At 42.5% G+C, this 18,316-nt stretch overlaps 1 protein-coding gene across 1 annotated transcript in view; it reads right to left on the bottom strand.

The window, feature by feature from the left end:
* plxna3 (plexin A3) overlaps positions 1-18,316 on the bottom strand; it is a 161,635-nt gene that overhangs the window by 126,291 nt on the left and 17,028 nt on the right. Inside the window, exons 2-3 of the mRNA XM_085146019.1 lie at positions 512-940; positions 218-408 (exon numbers count right to left, since the gene is read on the bottom strand). Of these exons, the coding sequence (XP_085002145.1) occupies positions 218-408; positions 512-828 (508 nt within the window). The 5' untranslated portion in view covers positions 829-940. The remainder of the gene's footprint in view (positions 1-217; positions 409-511; positions 941-18,316) is intronic.

Here is an 18,316-nt window from a genome sequence, read left to right as displayed (position 1 = left end):
TGGTTATCAAATGAGCAGATGGAGTTTTAAAGTCAGCTTCACCCCCTGGTGACAAAAACGCTCAGCTTACGTCTTCATGCATGACTAATCAATGGGTGACATCATGGTGGCTACATCCTTTTTTTCCACTGTCCAGAAGCTAATTCCTTCCAAAAGTCTTAAATTGTATTACCTGTCGAGGACTCTCTAACTCCACCCCGTCTTCAGCCTTGCTTACCTGCCATCCCATCAGCCTCTCGGGCTCCAGACAGGTAGTGCTCCTTGCGGTGATGCGGTTCCCCCAGTTTGAAGAGATCCTCCAGCCTGAGGAACTGACAGACGCCCTGCCAGATGGAGCCACACGCCACCAGTCTGTTTCCAATATAATCCACTAGTAAGAGCTTATTCACGTTATCTGACATCTCCAGTCTGAGGACAGAGGCAGACAGGTAACGCAGACAGGTGAGACAGTTGTAGACATACAGGTGTAAGGATATATAGAAATAAATAAGTGAGACAAGAGGGGACAAACCGATGAGCGCAGGACCTGACGCTGGGTGGAGGGTAACAGCTAGCATTGTCCTCCACAGGTCCGGTCATGTGACTCCGCAGCTCCGTCAGATTAGCCGACAGCTTCAGCACTCGGTTCACTGCTCCGACATACACCTCACCTGTACTCTGGTGGACGGTCAGGTGGGTGAGGGAGGTGTCAAAGGCCCGGTACACCACTCTGCCCGATGGCACGGAGGGAGGCGGAGGAGCAGCAGGGGCAGAGAGGATAGGGGAGGAAAAGAGGACCAGGGAGAGGAGAGGGAGGAGAAGCAGAGGAGAGGAACAGGAGAAGACCATGGTGGACACGAAGAGGAAAGGATGAAGGGGCAGAGGAGGAGAGGGGGGAGGAGGAAAAGGAGAGAAGAGCTGGCGGCAGGTCTGGTGAAGAGTCGGCTTCAGTGGGGCATGGCTGCAGGGAGAGGAAGAGGAAAACGCTTTCAGAACCAGCTTCAGAATATTCATGTTTTTAAACTTTCTTTAGCGTTGTAGCAATTCACTGATGCTCCTCTGAGCTTTAATGGCTCCATTACAAACAGGTCCTCCTCACTGACAATCCAGCTGCTTTTAAAGGCACCAATGTGACTGAATGCATGAAAAACAATGTGTATATGATCCGTGTACAAGATAGATAGCAGGAACTTGGATACATGGCAGAGACGAGCAGAAGCGACTCAATCCTTTGAGGTAAACATGCAGGAGGTCCTTTTTCTCTTCCCCCTCAGCTGGATACAGGTTTCTTTCCCACTGTCACAAAGTGATAGTTTATAGGCCTCATATGATTTGGGGGGGCTTTGTCTCCAATATTGGAGAGTCTTTAAATTAAATATTACGGAGCCCCGGAGGGGACATGGGAGAAAAAAAAAATTTAGACGAACTTTTGCGAGATCTCGCAAAACAAACTCGGGATCTCGCAAAACAAACTCGGGATCTCGCAAACGTTTTAGCCGCATTCTTCGGACGCTGGCTCGAAGCCGACCGGGAGGTCGAGGCACGATGTGCCGGGAAAGCGGTGTTCCTCCCGGCTGTAGTAGGTCTCGACCTCCCGTTAGCTTCGAGCTAAAACTTCGAGCTAAAACTGCGGCTAAAACTTTTGCGAGATCCCGAGTTAGTTTTGCGAGATCTCGCAAAAGTCGGTCTTAAATTTTTTTTTCTCCCATGTCCCTTGCGGGGCTCCGTAAAATATAAAGTACTTTGAGGCGACTGATTTGCCACTGAACTGAACGGCTGCAGTTCCTGCGGTGAGCACTTAAGGCTGGCTCAAAAACGTAGAGTCCCGTATCAAAAAAAGCCAAATAAACACGTTTGTAAGGTCATTTTAATTTTTATTAACTTAACCATCTGGAGTTAGCTGAGCAGTGTGTTGATTAAAATAAAAGTTTATATAGTATTTAAGTGGATCCTTTTTTAATTTTGACCATGTGATCTTCTACTTGAAAGGACGTCACCCCTAATCTGCATCTCATCCCTGGTCTGATCGGCCTCAGGTGGATCACCTGCAGGAGGATAAATGCTAAAATATGAGAGTCACGCAATGACCGCAGGAACATCTATTCTTCACAAGGCCACCTCAAACGCCAAGCAAGGTGTTTCACCAACAATAGACAGAATTATCTTCAAAATGATCCCGGCCTTAGCCTGACAGCGAGCTTTAGAAACCTACAGGCAGTATTATTTACCAGAAACACACACACACAGATAGCGAGTGCAGAGATTAGCAGAGTGTGGGAGTGTAATCGAAGCAGATAGAATTATTGATCTGTTTCTGTCTGTCTTCTCACTGAATCTCTCTCATAAGCCTCAGCAGCTCCAGTAACACTAAGCTGGATGGAAACTTCACTCTTATCCTTGCAGCCAGTTCAACTCCGACTGACTGACAGTTCTAATCAACACACACACGCACACACACACACACACACACACACACACACACGCACACGTAAATGCCTCGACAGTTTAATCCTAATCTACAGCGATATTAACACCAAACGCAGGACAAGTTTGGGGCTGCAAGTATTGTGTTGAAAAGCCTGCAGCATTTGCGCTCAGCGTGGGCGTCCCAGTGGGAATTGAACCCTCAACTGCAGCACTGCTTTATATCAGCCTCCTGGTTTTCAGCTCAGACGCATTAATCAATACGAGAATACGAGAAACGGCGTGTGGAAACAAAGAGCTGGATTTATTTCATCTGGCTTTCAGGGGTTTCTGCTTTCTCGGTTACATCTGGAGTGTCTTTTTATTCATGTGAATAAGGTTTAACAGTGGAAACGCTCACTGCAGTCTCAATGGGTCAGATTTGGTAATATCTCTTTTTTTAAAAGTCACTTTTAACTGGAGTCAGGATTAGTGAGCGGGCCTGCAGAGAACACATCTGTTCTGTTCAAAAATGTCTTTGAAGTGATTTAAATAGGAGCTCTTCGGCTCATTTTCAGCTCTGTACTTTCACTCCGGTGACTGCAGCGGAGCAGCTTTGCATGACTCACAGTTCAAAGAAAAAAACAACTGTATTTATCGTATTCTGGGCTTTTATGCAACACTCTTCTCCATCCTTTGTCTAAAAAAATCCATTTAACTATACAGGGTGGGCCATTTATATGGATACACCGTAATAACATGGGAATGGTTGGTGATATTAAAGTCCGAAGACAATTGAAAGTCTGAAGGCAATTGTCTATGGTGTGAGGATATGAGATGTGCAGCACCTGAAACTACGGATACTGGATGCCTGTGCTGCCATTTCTCCTGCTGTGTTGCTATCAGTGTGTGAAGAGTGGGAGAAGAGGGTTGCATTGACAATCCAACACAATGGGCAGCACATTGAACGCATGTTATAAGTGGTCAGAAACTTGTAAATAACTCATGAAAGAATAAAGTTACGTTGAAACCAAGCACACCGTTGTTTTTCTTGTGACATTCCCAATAAGTTTGATGTGTCACATGACCCTCTTCCTATTGAAAAAACAAAAGTTGTATCCAAGATGGCCGACTTCTAAATGGCCACCATGGTCACCACCCATCTTGAGGAGTTTGCCCCCTCACATATACTAATGTGCCACAAACAGGACTTTAATATCACCAACCATTCCCATGTTATTACGGTGTATCCATATAAATGGCCCACCCTGTACATTAAAACATTAGCTGTTGTTGAAGAGCTTTAAAGCTGCATTCTTCCTAATAGCCAGCAGGGGGCGCGCCTCTGGTTGCAGGTTCTATAGAAGTTTACGGGGACACGGCGTTGCTCTGCAACCTCAGTGAACATTTTCTTGATATGTCACAGATTCAGTCACTAGTTTGACGTCTGAATATACAATATTTTCGATTGTTGACATTATCAGGGTCAGAAAGAAGAACAGAGCAGGATATGCTTATTGGTCAAAACCTGACACGTCATTAGCCAATAAACAGACAGCTTCAAAATGTCACAACAGAACTTCTTGAACCAGGCAGTGACATCAGATGGCTACAGTCATTCTTTATATACAGTCTATGATTTTTCTCTCTGAAGGCCTGCCTCTCTGAACGCTCTCTTTCTTCTGATTGGCCGAGTGCAGGAAGTCCCCAGAAGTGAGAAAACAGTTAAAATCGAGCACAGATTAATAAATATGGTTAAACAGTCTGTGTGTGTATTTAATCCATTTAACTCTTTCATTGTATTTTAAAAGTGACTAATGTGTGCTGCACTTTGCCCGATTGTACATCAATAAAATATGAACTCGTTTAACCGACTAATATTTCTGGTGCTGACAAGTAGTAATGTTTACTCATCGTGGTCAACTGATCACACGCGTCTTCACTAATAATATATATTCTAATCCCAGAGAAGAAGCGGGAACGAATTATTTTACAACTGGGTGGAAATCTGTCTTATTCCAGGTCAGAGAGGTGCTCTGCCTTCACATGAGTGACATTTTGAAAAGCACAGAAACAAAAACGAATTAAAAAACAAGCAAAACACACTATATACACTGTACAATGGAATATTTACATAAAAAACGTGTGAAATAAGACTGCCCTGTGGGACCAAAGGAGAGGAAATCTCTACAAAGCAAATATTTTACACAGTGTGTCCTCGCTGTAATTAACGTATTTCAAATAAATAATAAATCGCTGTTTTCAGACAAAAATGGGGGAAATGCAGCTTTGAGCCTCTCAGGTGTGAAGAGCTTCTCGTTGTCATCCCTGCTAACGATGTGAGTATTTGTGACTAATTGTCGATTCGAGGAGTTTACAAGACTCCAGGATATGCACGAGGGCTCAACGGTCAATTGAGAGCATAATGATCAGATTAGCAGCAGGTGGTAAATGTAGCTTTCTGACGTGCAGCATGATGGTGGATCCACTGAGGCTTAAATTTCACTGCAAAATTTGGGAGGAATGAAACGAGTCCCGTGAACAGAAACAATGTGAAGTAAACCTGGAGCCGCCCTGTCCTGTTAATTATACTGTCAGCGTGTGAATTAGTTTCAGCAAACGGGGGAGACACGTTGGACTGAGGAGGTCCAGGCGTCTCTCTGCAGCTTCATTAATAAATGAGAAGAAGAAGACAGTCTTTTTTTTAGTGTCATTTAAGAGAGGTCCTCCAGACTGAGCTAAAACAGATCCTCCACACAGCGACTGCACAGCGGCGTGAACGACGGCTTCTAATGAGACAGAAACTGAATGGAGGGATAATAAAGTTTTCAGCCGGGCAGCGGAGACGTACAGGAAGCCGAGTCCAACAATTAACCCCGTGACACACACACAGAAACACAAAGAGGCAGTGAAAGATCAGCACATTAGTTAATTAGCCCGCTGAGCTGAGGGGGAGACCAGAGAGAGGAGAGGTCGACAGATGGACCAGTGTGTGTGTGTGTGCACGTGTGTGTGAGTCTCAGAGTGTGTGTGTGTGTGTCTCAGAGTGTGTGACGGACAGCTGGGCAGACAGAGGACACAGATAGAGTTTCTCTAACTGGACTACGATTTCACTGGATCATCCATCACCCTGGAGAACCGGAGGCTGTGACTGAGGACGAGTGATGGGACGACCCCGTCACAGCGAGGACATTTCTGCGCCTTAATGGCTTGTTTGACATTTTAGACTTGGTTTTAAAATCACGTTCAGGGTAGAGCTGGTTAAATATGAAGTCCTTTGATCTGGTTGGCCTGAAATCTCACAGAAAAGCCTTCAGCTGATCCAAAACACCACCGTGACAACAGTAACAGGCACATAAGAGATGATATATTTCCCATATTAGCCAGGAAAGAGCTCAGAATTCATCTAAATACATACAAAGTCTTAAATAATCAGGACCGGTCACATGTTCTCATAGTGCCATGTGATGCTGACAAAGCTCTCAGGATGCTTAGCTGTGGTTTCCTTCAGCCTGAAATGATGCTCTAAAAATAAAATGGAACTGAACACAAACGTTACGTTATCAGTCGAGCTGACAATAAAGTTATAGGTCTTTTAATAACAAAAGGGAAGTGGCGTGAACAAACATGTTCCCCTTCGGCTGTGGTTGGCCTGTAAAAAAGAGCTGCGTTCACAGCTTTTTGTGTTTCTTCTTTAAAAATGCCAAACAAATTTAACTTTGCTTCACAACCAAAAAGCATTTCTGGGTGGCGTCCAAGCTGAAACCGGAGAGGTGAACGAACTTTCCGAAGCAAAATGGAGAAGGCGGCGAGTCTGCTGTGCCTTCGCCTGAATTGGCTCAACATAAATAAAACGGAATAAAACTGAATAAATCGATGCGTTTCTTTTCCTTTACGGCGATGCACTTTCACCCTCCCTAAAAGCACAAATACACTCACTGTTTGGCTTAGCTTGAGATAAGATCACAGAGAGAGCGCCTGAGGCCGGCGCGGTCCAGGAGACGTAAAACTGGCCCATGGTGTCACTAAACACAGGTGTTGGTTGTTTGTTGGCGTCAGTTGCTCTCCCTGCAGGTCTCCCTAAATGCAGGAGTCTTAAATAAAGTTAAATTATTCTTCAATAAATCAAAGAATATTTGTGTCGAATCGCTGAGATTTTAGCATTTACCAAATTTCTGATGACGACAGTTTCTGTGATCGAGCGGCCTGGTTTAGGTGCGGTGCGTCGGCGGCGAAACACCAGCTGTAACAGTCAGTTTGTTTCAGCAACGATCGATATCAAACGTTTCAGACGTTCTGCTGCCGCTCGGCTCGTCGTCAGGTTGGAGCTGCAGGTCGTCAACATTCATCAGGCGTCATTAATGTTCTGTTGTCAGATCTGAACCGACTACGTGACCTTTGGTTACTCGCAAATTATGAAAGCTAAACTTAATTATCAAAGGGGGGGAGGGGGGGGGCTTCAGAGGATTCCTATTTGATAAGTGGATTTGATATTCAGAAGCAGCTCCATTAGGAAACATTTGTATGCAATTACCCACAAAAGGTTAGATTGCTGAGAGAGCAGGAAAGAGACAGAAACCACGAGTTATTGATGAGCAAATAAAGTAATCAATCCGAAGCACTATGCTTCAGACACATCGAGCACCGGCTCCTGAAATTGCCTTTGCGTAGTTTTGCAACACTGTGGCACAGAGAAGAAACCCCAAACACCACCACACAGAGCGTAACAGCTGTGTATCCTGCCACATTAACACTCATGCTTCATGGATGGATTTCAATACAGATGCTGCAACTACTTTAGCGTCTCTCTACTCAGTTAATGACTTTAAATGGCCGCTGAAACAGCTTTTAATGTGGTTAAAGCACAAATGTAAAACAATTCGTTTAAATTCGTCAAATAGCGAATATCTTATTTGCCAAGTGACTAATGACATGTAGCCAATGAGCATGCAGCATCTCTGAGCCCAAGGCAATGACCCCGAGTTTTCAAAACAAAAGATGATCCCATTATTTTTACATTTTATGAACTTAATGTTAGGTTAGCAGCAAGTAACCTTTCAAAATAAAAGCACAGGGACTATCTAGTCCTTGTGGAGGCGAGTCTTGCCACTTGGCGACTCTCTTAGAGCGTTACTGGGGAAATCATACAAGGAGAAGATGTGGCACTCCAAAATCCTGAATCTATGGGAGAATTCTCACATGTTAAACATGGATAAAGACACAACAAGCAAAGCAATGGGAACATTTTAGGCTGTCGTGCACATGCAAAGTAGAGGTTCACAACTTTTCAGGCCCTCTCTGAAAATCATTTAGACTTCAGGGTGAGCTTCTTCTGAATTCTTTTTTTGACTTTGCCCCAAAATAAGATTTTAAAAAGCCCCCCCCCCCGGACGTTATGTTTCTACATCTCTCAATCTGGTTCACCGATACCGCGCATTGATCTCAGCCTTTCAGGCATCATTCCTGAAATGCATTTCCGTACTCCTATTATGAAATTATGTGACCATCTACAGCATCCAAACTGCCGTGTTCGAGTGCTGAATTTAAATGTGTAAACATTGCACTCGGCCCCGCCTCCACCGAACGGGGATAAAACGCTGCCGAGTGCCAGTGCCAGCTGTATCTCAGCGCGGTCGCCCTATCAGGCCTGAAAGTGTCTCAATCTCCCATCTGTTGGCCGGAGTCGCCTCTAAGCCATCCAGCTCTCAGCTCTTATCTCTGACCATCTCTGACCACCCGGCATCTCTTGCCACCCAAACGGCCCCTGAAGCCTTTCACACCAGGAAACTGCAGCACAATGCTGCTTTGTTGTGTGTTTATCGGAGCCCGCAATTCACACACAGAGCCTCAGTCACAGAGATGAGGGGGTCACACAGGGGGGACGCAGATGGAGGTGATGGATGTGGGCGACAGAAGGGGTGCGTTGGTTTTATAGCTTCTGGTTGGGCCACGATGAAGCATTTGGGTGGAGTTTGCACTGCATGTCATATAAACTATAAAGATGTCGTTTCAAACTATTAAGTGTTGGTGCGGCTAAAGATCACCGGGCTGATTGGCCCGGAGGTTTCACATCCGGGCCGGTTTCTAAGGAGATCAAATCATGCGAGAAGTTTGTGTTCATTAAATCTGTTGGATTTAAATATAGAACAAACGGAGCTGCAGTAAAGAAATGAAATAAAAAAAAGACATATTTGGAATAAAAAATGGACGAGATATTTATTGATTTGATTATTTACATCAGAGGTCTCCAACCTTTTTTGCGCCACGGACCAGTTTATGCCCGACAATATTTTCACGGAACGGCCTTTAAGGTGTTGCGGATAAATACAACAAAATAAAACTAGTACCGGTACCAAAAAAAAAGAAACTTTATTCATAACACACGTGAAAAGACCCAGGAAAACCGAGTTAAAGATAAAAACGATAACAAAATAACGCTGAAAACCGATAAAAACCCTGAAAACTATAAATTTCACACCTGAGCCTCAACTCTCGCGGCCCGGTACCAAACGACTCATGGACCGAGGACCGGGGGTTGGGGACCGCTGATTTACATGACAAATAAATAACAGAAGCATTCAGTGGATGGATGAAGTCATTATCATGCTGCCCTAACATTTACATTTTATGGTAACATCTTTTTATTTAACCTCATTGATTTTATTTTAGACCTTCCCATATAAATCACTTTGCACCTTTAATTTTAAAAGATCCTAGATACGTGCTATTGATTATTTAGTATTTCTATCATATTTTTATTGCACATTTTCACACTTTGAAAAAAATATGATTTTTAAATTTTCTGATATTTTAATATTGTTACAGATTATCAGTTTTCATCCTTTTTTCAATAAAACACAAGTTAAACATTACAATAATTATCCCCTGTGATGCTTTCGTGTAGTTTAGTTTCTTTGGGCTTTAATGGGCATAATAAAATATTTATAAATGTATCCTAATATAATGACAAACTTATGATAACAGTAGAATAAACTGGTGTCCAGAAGAACAATGTCATGGTGGGACCCCACATGCTGCTTAATCTAGTTTACACAGAAGTCGGCGGCAGAGATCATTGCATCCATTTTCTCCTTTTCCCCCCGTTATCCGATTAGGGTAGCATGGGCTTTGGAGCCAATCCCATCTAACATTAGGCCAGAGTCAGGGCGCACCCTGGACTCGGCCCATCACAGAGCAACACAGCCAGCCTTTCACACTTACATCCACACCTCCAGCCAGTTTTACAATAACTAATTAACCAAAACATGTTTGGACTGTTGGAAACCCGACATGCAGAGAAGCAGAAGTCAGAGATCCAGACAGAGCGGGTGAAATGTTCCTAAACAGATAACACATTCGACTTGTTGTTTTAATATCTATCATGTAAAGAAACAAAGTGGGAGATGAAATCTGTTGATAAGTGTGAGTTAAAATAAATCTCCAGTTAAACAGACGGGAAAGTGAACGGGAGGTCATGTGAAAGTCTGTGTCGTGCTGATGGCTGCATGTGTGAAGGTCACATCTGTCTAACAGAGAGCCCAATGTTTCTGAATCAGCAAATTCAAGAGTTGCTTTATTATGACTCCACTGAAGCTGTCAGATACGGAGCTGCTATATTAATAACAAGAAGACAAAAACAGATCATATCACACAACTTATTCAGATTAAGCTGAACGTCGGCGTCTATTGTCTAATGAGGACTAAAACTTCCCTGAACACAGGCTGTGAGAAAACATTGAAAACTCTAAAAATCTAAACGGGGTGTTACATAAGAGCCGACTATGAAAAGGGCTTTTACTCCAGTCAGCCCTACTTTCTTACCTCTCTGGACCCTAATAAGAACCAAAATCTCCAAAACTTTTTTCATATTGTATTAATTAAGACTTAAAATCAATGACTGAACCCATAAACACATCAGGAGAGCGTTGACTGAGGTCACAGATCAAGTAAGCAGCAGGGCCGTTTTCCCATAGACCTCTATACAATCTGACCTTTTTGCAGCCAGATGAATCGCCCCCTGCTGGCCATTAGAAGGAATGCATGCTTAAGGCACTTTTGCATTGTCTCCTCTTTTCAGACCTGAAATCTCTTATGTACAGTGTATGGATAAAACCGGTCGGTTCAGAGGATGAACTGAGGGGATGCAGAGAGGGCCACACTAACATAAACAAGCTTTTTATGTTTTTAACACTATGAGATGATCCCCAGAGTAATAACAGAGAGCTGACAATGAGCCCAAGAGGACCCCTGTCCATTTGAGGGTGGTTTACAGTCTAAACATTGCTTCATGAAAACCAAATATTCCTTCTAAATCTGCAGGAGATAAACAGCAGCCGCAGTGACGCTGGGAGGATACCGCATCATCGAGGCTGAGATCACAGTAGGCAGGAGGAAGCAACGGCAACATCGGAGACGATTTAAAGGTGATGCCAAAAAATAAATGCACCCCCCTCCTACCTCAACGCACCATGACATTCAACTGTTGAAGCTGGTAAAAGCGCCTGCTTTCAGTTTGCTTCTCGTACACAGATTCATGCAATGAGTGTTTTTATTGAAGTCGATTCAAATGTGTTTTACAACCTATAAGCTGCTGCTAAGTATGATTTTCCCTGTAAACAGACAGTAAATCTTTTATGTTGGTATAACAACAGCTGATCTAATTTAGTCTGATTGTTGTGTCACTTCCTGTAATTACATAAACACAGTGAGCCGCAAACCACCGAGTACGCTAATACGTCCGCTTTAATTTCCCTGCATCTTCCTCTCAGCCGGCCCCTATAATTACAAACCACTGTAAACCGTCTGACTGTGCTAATAACAGCTAACACGCTAACACGCCGAACTGAGAGTCCCACGGCGTGATCGCTTCACCGTCCGTCTGGAAATCAGAGCTTCTTCCTGCTGCTGGCTGGAGGTAAATAAGAAAGAGCCTCTGTGGGGAGGGAGAGGAAGGCTCTGCTTCACCAGACCGAGCTGCTAATTACACGCTGGAGCTCCCGCCACAATAGACACTGTTCGTTAAACATACGAGAGAGAAGCGGGAGAATTTACCGGGAACGAGGAGACGGCAGAAGAGGCTTCTGAGTCTCTTTTGCAGCACTAGTTTTGGCTTATTTCTATCTGATCTTATATTTAATGCTAAAGAGTTTCACCTGAAGCATCACAGGTCCATGAATATCTCTGTCTTAAAGTCTAAAATACAACTAATTAACAAATCCATGAATTTTCTTCAGTTGATATTGTTGGTTTATTTGGGTCTCCTCCTGGCTAGATACCAGCATGTCCAGGGCCCACGTAGTGTATGAAAACTTGGGATAACAAGGAAAAAGAGCAGCAGTGGAGTTTACAATGATAAGGAAAAAAAACCTACACAGAAAAATCCAAGATTTAAAAGTAAATTAAAAACTAAAAACATAAATCAGTGCATACATCATGCAACGCTCTGCAGCTCTGGGTGCTGAAGCCTGAGGCCTGACCCTCCTCATTCCAGCAGCTCACATCCTCGATCTACTTCGGTTGGTCACTGCGTACAGCTCGTGAGGAACGTCGACCAGTCAGTAAATTAAAACTGTTGTTTATTACCCGTAAACGGGCCGGCTGTAGGTCAGAAGGTCGAGCAGGTCATTCGCTAACCTTAATTTTGGTGGTTTGAACTCCAAAGTGTCCTTCATAACGATACTGGGTCATAAAATGGTTCCAGTGTATTCTTAACATGACAGTTAAAACTTAAGACATGTTGATGTATATCATAATCGTTTGACAGAAGATAAAATCTCTCTATTCGGTTTACCGCTGCAATCATTTAGCCGGCGTTAGCCAATCAGCTGCCAGCATTTTCATGATAAATGAGTTTTTTTAATAGCAGAAAATACTCAATATCAGAAAATGACACTACAAGGAACGTCTCCGTCTTGAAACAAAACACAGACAGCTCAAGGTGTTTTTTTGTCCAATGAGTCCAGGACCTCCCGAAATCATCACTTTTCTGTCATGTAAACAAATAAAAGCCTGAAATCCTGACATTTAAAAGAAAGAAGCTGAATGTTTTGGGCATTTTTGCACATTCTGGGAAACATTTTGTTTATGTAGATGTCCAAAAAGCAAGTTTCCATTATGTGGAGCAAAGAAAAGTAAAAATTTACATTTAAATGTATCTGATCAGTAATTGTTCTCAGCAGTCCTGGGTGCTGCCCCGCCAACAGGTCGCTGTAAAATCACCCAATCAGGACAAGGAGCAATTTTAAGGAGGGACACCTTAAATAGACGGCAGTTAAAACTGCTTGTTCGAGACAGGATGCACTAGAGGGCAGGCACAGATACGTGAGGGTCATTTTAATCTGTGAATCATGCAACGCTGCTCTAATGGAATAGAAATATGAAGCAAGAAATGAGAGGAGATCCACTTTAAGCACTGGAAAAATACAAATCAAGGAAAAGCTCTTCAGCTGGCATGTGGTTGGTCTGTGGGACCGTTCATTGATGTTTATCTCTGCAGATCAGATCCTTTTAGCCTCTGAGAGATGTTTGTTTAAGTTTGCTGTAACCGCTCAGGGTCAGACGTGTTTAGATGTTCGGCCTCTCTGGTTTCCATCAGCTGATCCATTAAACAAATAACACAAGAAAAGAAGCCAACCACCAACATCACACAGCACATGGAACTCTAATGAAATAACAGTGTTAGACACCGATGTGTGTGTGCGGCCTCAGACACACACACACACACACAGCTAATGGAGTTGGTGGCTAAACCAGAGCTACTCCAGATAATTATTCTTCAAAAACATTACTATATCCTCACACACACACACACACGCACACGCACACACAATATAATTATATACACACCTGCATTTTGGAATATATTCAATCTTTTGGAATAAAATTAAGATATAACTCAATGTGTGCAGCAGAAAGCACGCTGCTATTAAAATTAGCATAAGACGTTTTTGGGACTAATTTAAATGTCAAATAAGCCAGAAAAAAACAGGCCAATCGGCTGGCCTTAAACTAATAAAACATACAAAACAGAAAACTGTAATAGAAAAGGTTTAATATTGTCCTGAAAAATACAGCATGTGTGTTTAAAAATTCATTCCTCAATACCCAAAAGGTATTTTAAAACGTCATCACCATACAGGCACAATAAACACACTGGGTTTGTGGACGGCTCTTATGAGTGCTGCTCTGGCACGGTGGTTATAAACCAGATTATTCTGGTTCAACCACATGAAGCTATACTTTTATTTTCTTCCAAACTGCAGTGCTGTTGGAGGATTACACCTGTGACACGTTCAAGCTTGGTGGTTTACAGAACCTTTGCAGGTAACATGCAACATTTAACTCTTGCACACAACACTTTATAGAGCCTATATAACTGGTATATTTCCTGCGCTAACTAGCGCTAGTCGGCTAATGACACACAGATAAATTATAGAACAAAGCTAACTAGGTTAGCTAGTTATCTGTAGGTTAGCTCCAAAGCGCCAGAAGCTAACAACACTGGCAAAGACTATAAACTATAAAGCTAAAGTCACCAACCTGTCAAGTGTAAGCTAGCTGCTTAGATACCCATCTCCTAGTCATCGTCTTCAAATGTTACATTTTTATAACCTGATCTTTACTATGTGTTTAAAGTTTGAGGGAGCAGCTAAATCGGTTCGTGATGGAGATTTAAATAAATAAACTTAATACTTTATAGAGCCTATATAACTGGTATATTTCCTGCGCTAACTAGCGCTAGTTGGCTAATCACACACAGATAAATTATAGAACAAAGCTAACCTATAGATAACTAGGTTAGCTAGTTATCTGTAGGTTAGCTCCAAAGCGCCGTCCACCAACCCAGAAGCTAACAACACTGGCAAAGACTATAAACTATAAAGCTAAAGTCACCGACCTTAGCTTTATAGACAAGTGTCTATACAAGACAAGTGTAGCTATAAGCTAGCTACACTTGTCTAGCTTATAGACAAGTGTAAGCTAGCTGCTTAGATACCCATCTCCTAGTCATTGTCTTCAAATGTTACATTTTTATAACCTGATCTTTACTATGTGATGTATCAGTGACCCTCTAGCAACCACCGGTTGCTAAGGAAAATGTCCATTCGCCAACAAAAGTAAAGTAAGTACGTAAAAGTTTATTTGTGTAGCACATTTCACAGACAGACATCGCAAAGTGCTTCACAAGAGAGGTGACAACAACACAATCCAATCATAAATGCATCAGAAAAGCCCTGGGCTTTAAAACGTGCTAGTGTCAGTGCTAAGGCACAACTTTGTAAGTTCTTAGTTTCCAGTTTGTCAGGCACGTTTTTCAAGTGTTTGCAGACAAGTTGGCGTCTCCCTTGCATATTACAGGAGATCATGGCAATATACAATTCATTTTAGACAGCAAGCTCGAAGCTACAGCTTGCCAACCGCTGGGGGGAAAACACATTTTCTCTTGAGTATCTGGCACTTCAATGTAGTCTCCAGCCGACCTCTATGCTTGTGCGATTGCAGCCGTAACAGTTTTTATTTTTTCCAGAGATTTGATTGTTAAGCTGCCTAAAAATATACAAACTCAAAGCATCAAATTATAATTTAATGTGTTGCTGGTAGCACTTGGCCTGAAGCACTTGAATCCCCAAAGCTATGACTTCAACCTACAACCCTGATAAATGAATCAGAAAATGATGAACCATAAAAAAATAGTTTTTCAGTTTGTTTCAGCCTGAAAACATAAAAGGTGTTTTTAATTGAACTTAAGGCTACAGCTTCTTCCTGCCCTCTGCCTTTCTCCCGTTGTCGCCACGGTTACACACTCCTATTCCTTTTGTTTTATGGGTCTGGCATGAAATCTGTTGTCTAAGCAGAAAATAAGCATCCATTCCTATATAAAAGCCAGTATGCACCATGAAATAACAGCCAGGGGGCAACAAGCAAAGGCTGGCCATTAAAAAAAGACAGGTAGAAAAAAATAGCTCTCAGCAGCTTACACAGTAAATTTATTATAATGTCCCATTTTCCCAGCACTAATCCCATCACAGTCCTGACTAGGAATTCTTACGGATATCGCCTTTAAATGTGCAGTAGCTTCAGTGTAACTTAGATCCCATCTAAGAAATGATTGCATATTTTCATATTTTCTTTGTCAGTAGCTGCAACACATCGTTAAACTCCCCCTGCTGTGTATAGCTTGTTCTACAGTAAATGGTACTCAAACTAATAAGTTAAATAATAAAGTCATGATTGGTATTGTTGCACTTTTATGGCTTGCTGTGAGGCTACAATTAATTAATTTTTATAATCGATTAATTTGCAGTGATTATGTTAATAGCTTTTATGCTTGAACAGCAGCGATGCCAAACAAAAGGTGGAAATACTTTATTTTCTCTCAGCCTGACGCAGAAAATCTTTTGCGACTTCTCGCTGCCATTTCAAACAAAACCAGGACTGCGAATGTAAACGGGCCAACGGGGAACTCGTTCATTCATCACGCAGTCCTGGTGACCTTTAACCTCGCTATATATTAAGGCCGCACTGACAGAAAATCCAAACAAAGTGTACTCCCATGACTGACAGCCAAGTCACGCTGCATTTAACCGCACTGAAAGCTATATTTGTCCTCCACTAAGGTCATAAAGAGCTCACAAAGTAAACACTGATTGGATACATTAACTCAGACGGCGCTGGACTTCATCCATTAGAAATAAAGACGAGCTGAGGGAAACGGGAGGGGATGACAGCGGCGTGATGGATGGTAACCAGATTAATTCTGTGGTTTTACACACAGAGTTTAAAGAGGACCAATTACACTCATATTAAAACAGTAACACACGTAAGTCCTCTGTGATATTTGGGGATTATGTCAAGGAGGAAAGGTAAAACCTCACTTACCAGACAAATCCTGAAGATAAAAGTGATGCGGAAGAGCCGGCTTCACTGAATCAACATTAGACAGCACTCAGTCCACGGAAGTAGGAAAAGAACAACTGAACAACTTCAAGCAGACAAAAAGTCAGAGAGGCAGTGGATGAATTCCCCACCGACCCGAGACACAAAACAGATGAAACAGAAAGCAGCGTCAAAAAGATGAGAGAAGCGGACGTTGATGCTAGGATCGTCACAGGAGGGGAAAAAAGTCCCCGAAGCCCAGCTACAACGGGAAAAAGCCAAAAGCATCCTGCTCCAGAATAAACAGACGATTGTCCGCAGCCGTGCACCAGAAACGGAGAACGGAGGTTAAACCGAGTTAAAAGCTAAACGCAGTAAATATGTTAAATGCAAAAATAAACAGTATGAAATGTGTCTGTTCAATAGTAACAAAGTTACCATTGCATGAACACACATACCTGCAACTTCACCCAATCTTTCGTCGTTTTATAAAATGTAACAGTATGAGTCCACTTTATCATTGGGTGACAGGCCACTTCATTAGGCACACTTAACACAAATACCTGATCAGCCATTACAGTTTTGGAGACAAAAGGCCAGAGGTCACGGGGGAATAGGCAGACCGCTTCGATATGATAGGAACATAACAAGAGCTCAAAGTTACAACCAAAGTGGGCAGAAGATCATCTTTAAATGGCACGTCTGGATTTCTGAATGAGTTTTGTCTTTATTTTTACATATTTGGTGATTTGTCGCCTTGAAAATTCAACTACATGCACTTACTCCCTTTTTGCTGCACTGAACACTGATATTAGGGATGCCGAGGATCCCTGGAAATGTAGGGTCGATGTTTAATACTATAGAACAGGGGTAGGCAACTCCACACCTCGAGGGCCGGTGTCCCGGAGGGTTTAGATGTGTCCTTGATCCAACACAGCTGATTCAAATGGCTAAATGACCTCCTGAAGTTCTCCAGAGGCTGGTAATGAACTAATCATTTGATTCAGGTGTGTTGGCCCAGGGTGATATCTAAAACCTGCAGGACACCAGCCCTCGAGGCCTGGAGCTGCCCACCCTGCCATAGAACAAAGAATCAGCTGCATGTTAAAAGGAGGCTTTAAAACCCCCAAAGTGAGCCTTTGTGAATTCAGAATATTTCCCCTGTTAACCACTGCTGTTGCATCACAGCCTCCAAACAACAGCCTATCAGAAATGTGTTAAAGAACCGGCAGTAATTGAAAAAGTTTGAGAAACAGTGTGAACAATTGATAGTGTCAATACTGTGACATTAATGAGCTGCAACATGGGAACAGTGGCGTGGTACAGGACACGGCTAGGGCTGTTTGATATAACGATATGTATCGGATGACGATATAAAAACGTCTATCGTTTCATTTTACGCTATCGTTTGTTTCGTGGTGTCGCAAAATAAACTGTTTACGGCAATATTTTTTCATGGTTTTGATGTCACTGTAGTGGCTATATTAATTTCTTAAAGTTCTCTCTTTCTCTTATATTTAATATAACCACACTACGGACGGACAAGCGCCTGTTTTTATGCGTTGTCGTTAGCAACAACGATGGTAACACCTTCGCGTGTCCGTTTGTTCCACATAAACCTTTCACAATAAAGCTCAAGATCCTGTTGAGACTTTTCAAAATAAACTGAACCACGTGAAAGAGTATCCATAGTATTTACGGATGAGAAGCTAAAAAATAGACCTTAGACTCAAACGTTAGAACAGGCTTTTCCCCGCAGCACGCCGTGTAATAAATACTCACAAAGAAAACGGCGCCGTTACAACTTATGTCTAAAAATGTATCGTTTCATGCATCGGTTAAAACACTCGACTCCAGCTACACGACGCACAGCTGGAAACACTCCACGCAAGTCGAGCTGCCCGAGATTCACAGAATTTACAGAAAATGTTACATTTATGTGATTTATATCGTTATCGGGACGATAGATGTCTTATATCGGGATATGAGATTTTGGTCATATCGCACAGCCCTACACCCGGCTATAAACAAGGTGACTCCAACACCTGAAGACCTTTTC

Source organism: Neolamprologus multifasciatus, chromosome 20 (genome assembly GCF_963576455.1).
Source record: "Neolamprologus multifasciatus chromosome 20, fNeoMul1.2, whole genome shotgun sequence".
NCBI classification, from domain to species: Eukaryota; Metazoa; Chordata; class Actinopteri; order Cichliformes; family Cichlidae; genus Neolamprologus; species Neolamprologus multifasciatus.
The sequence above is the reverse complement of the archived record's forward strand: the minus strand, read 5'-3'. Positions and strand labels throughout refer to the sequence as shown.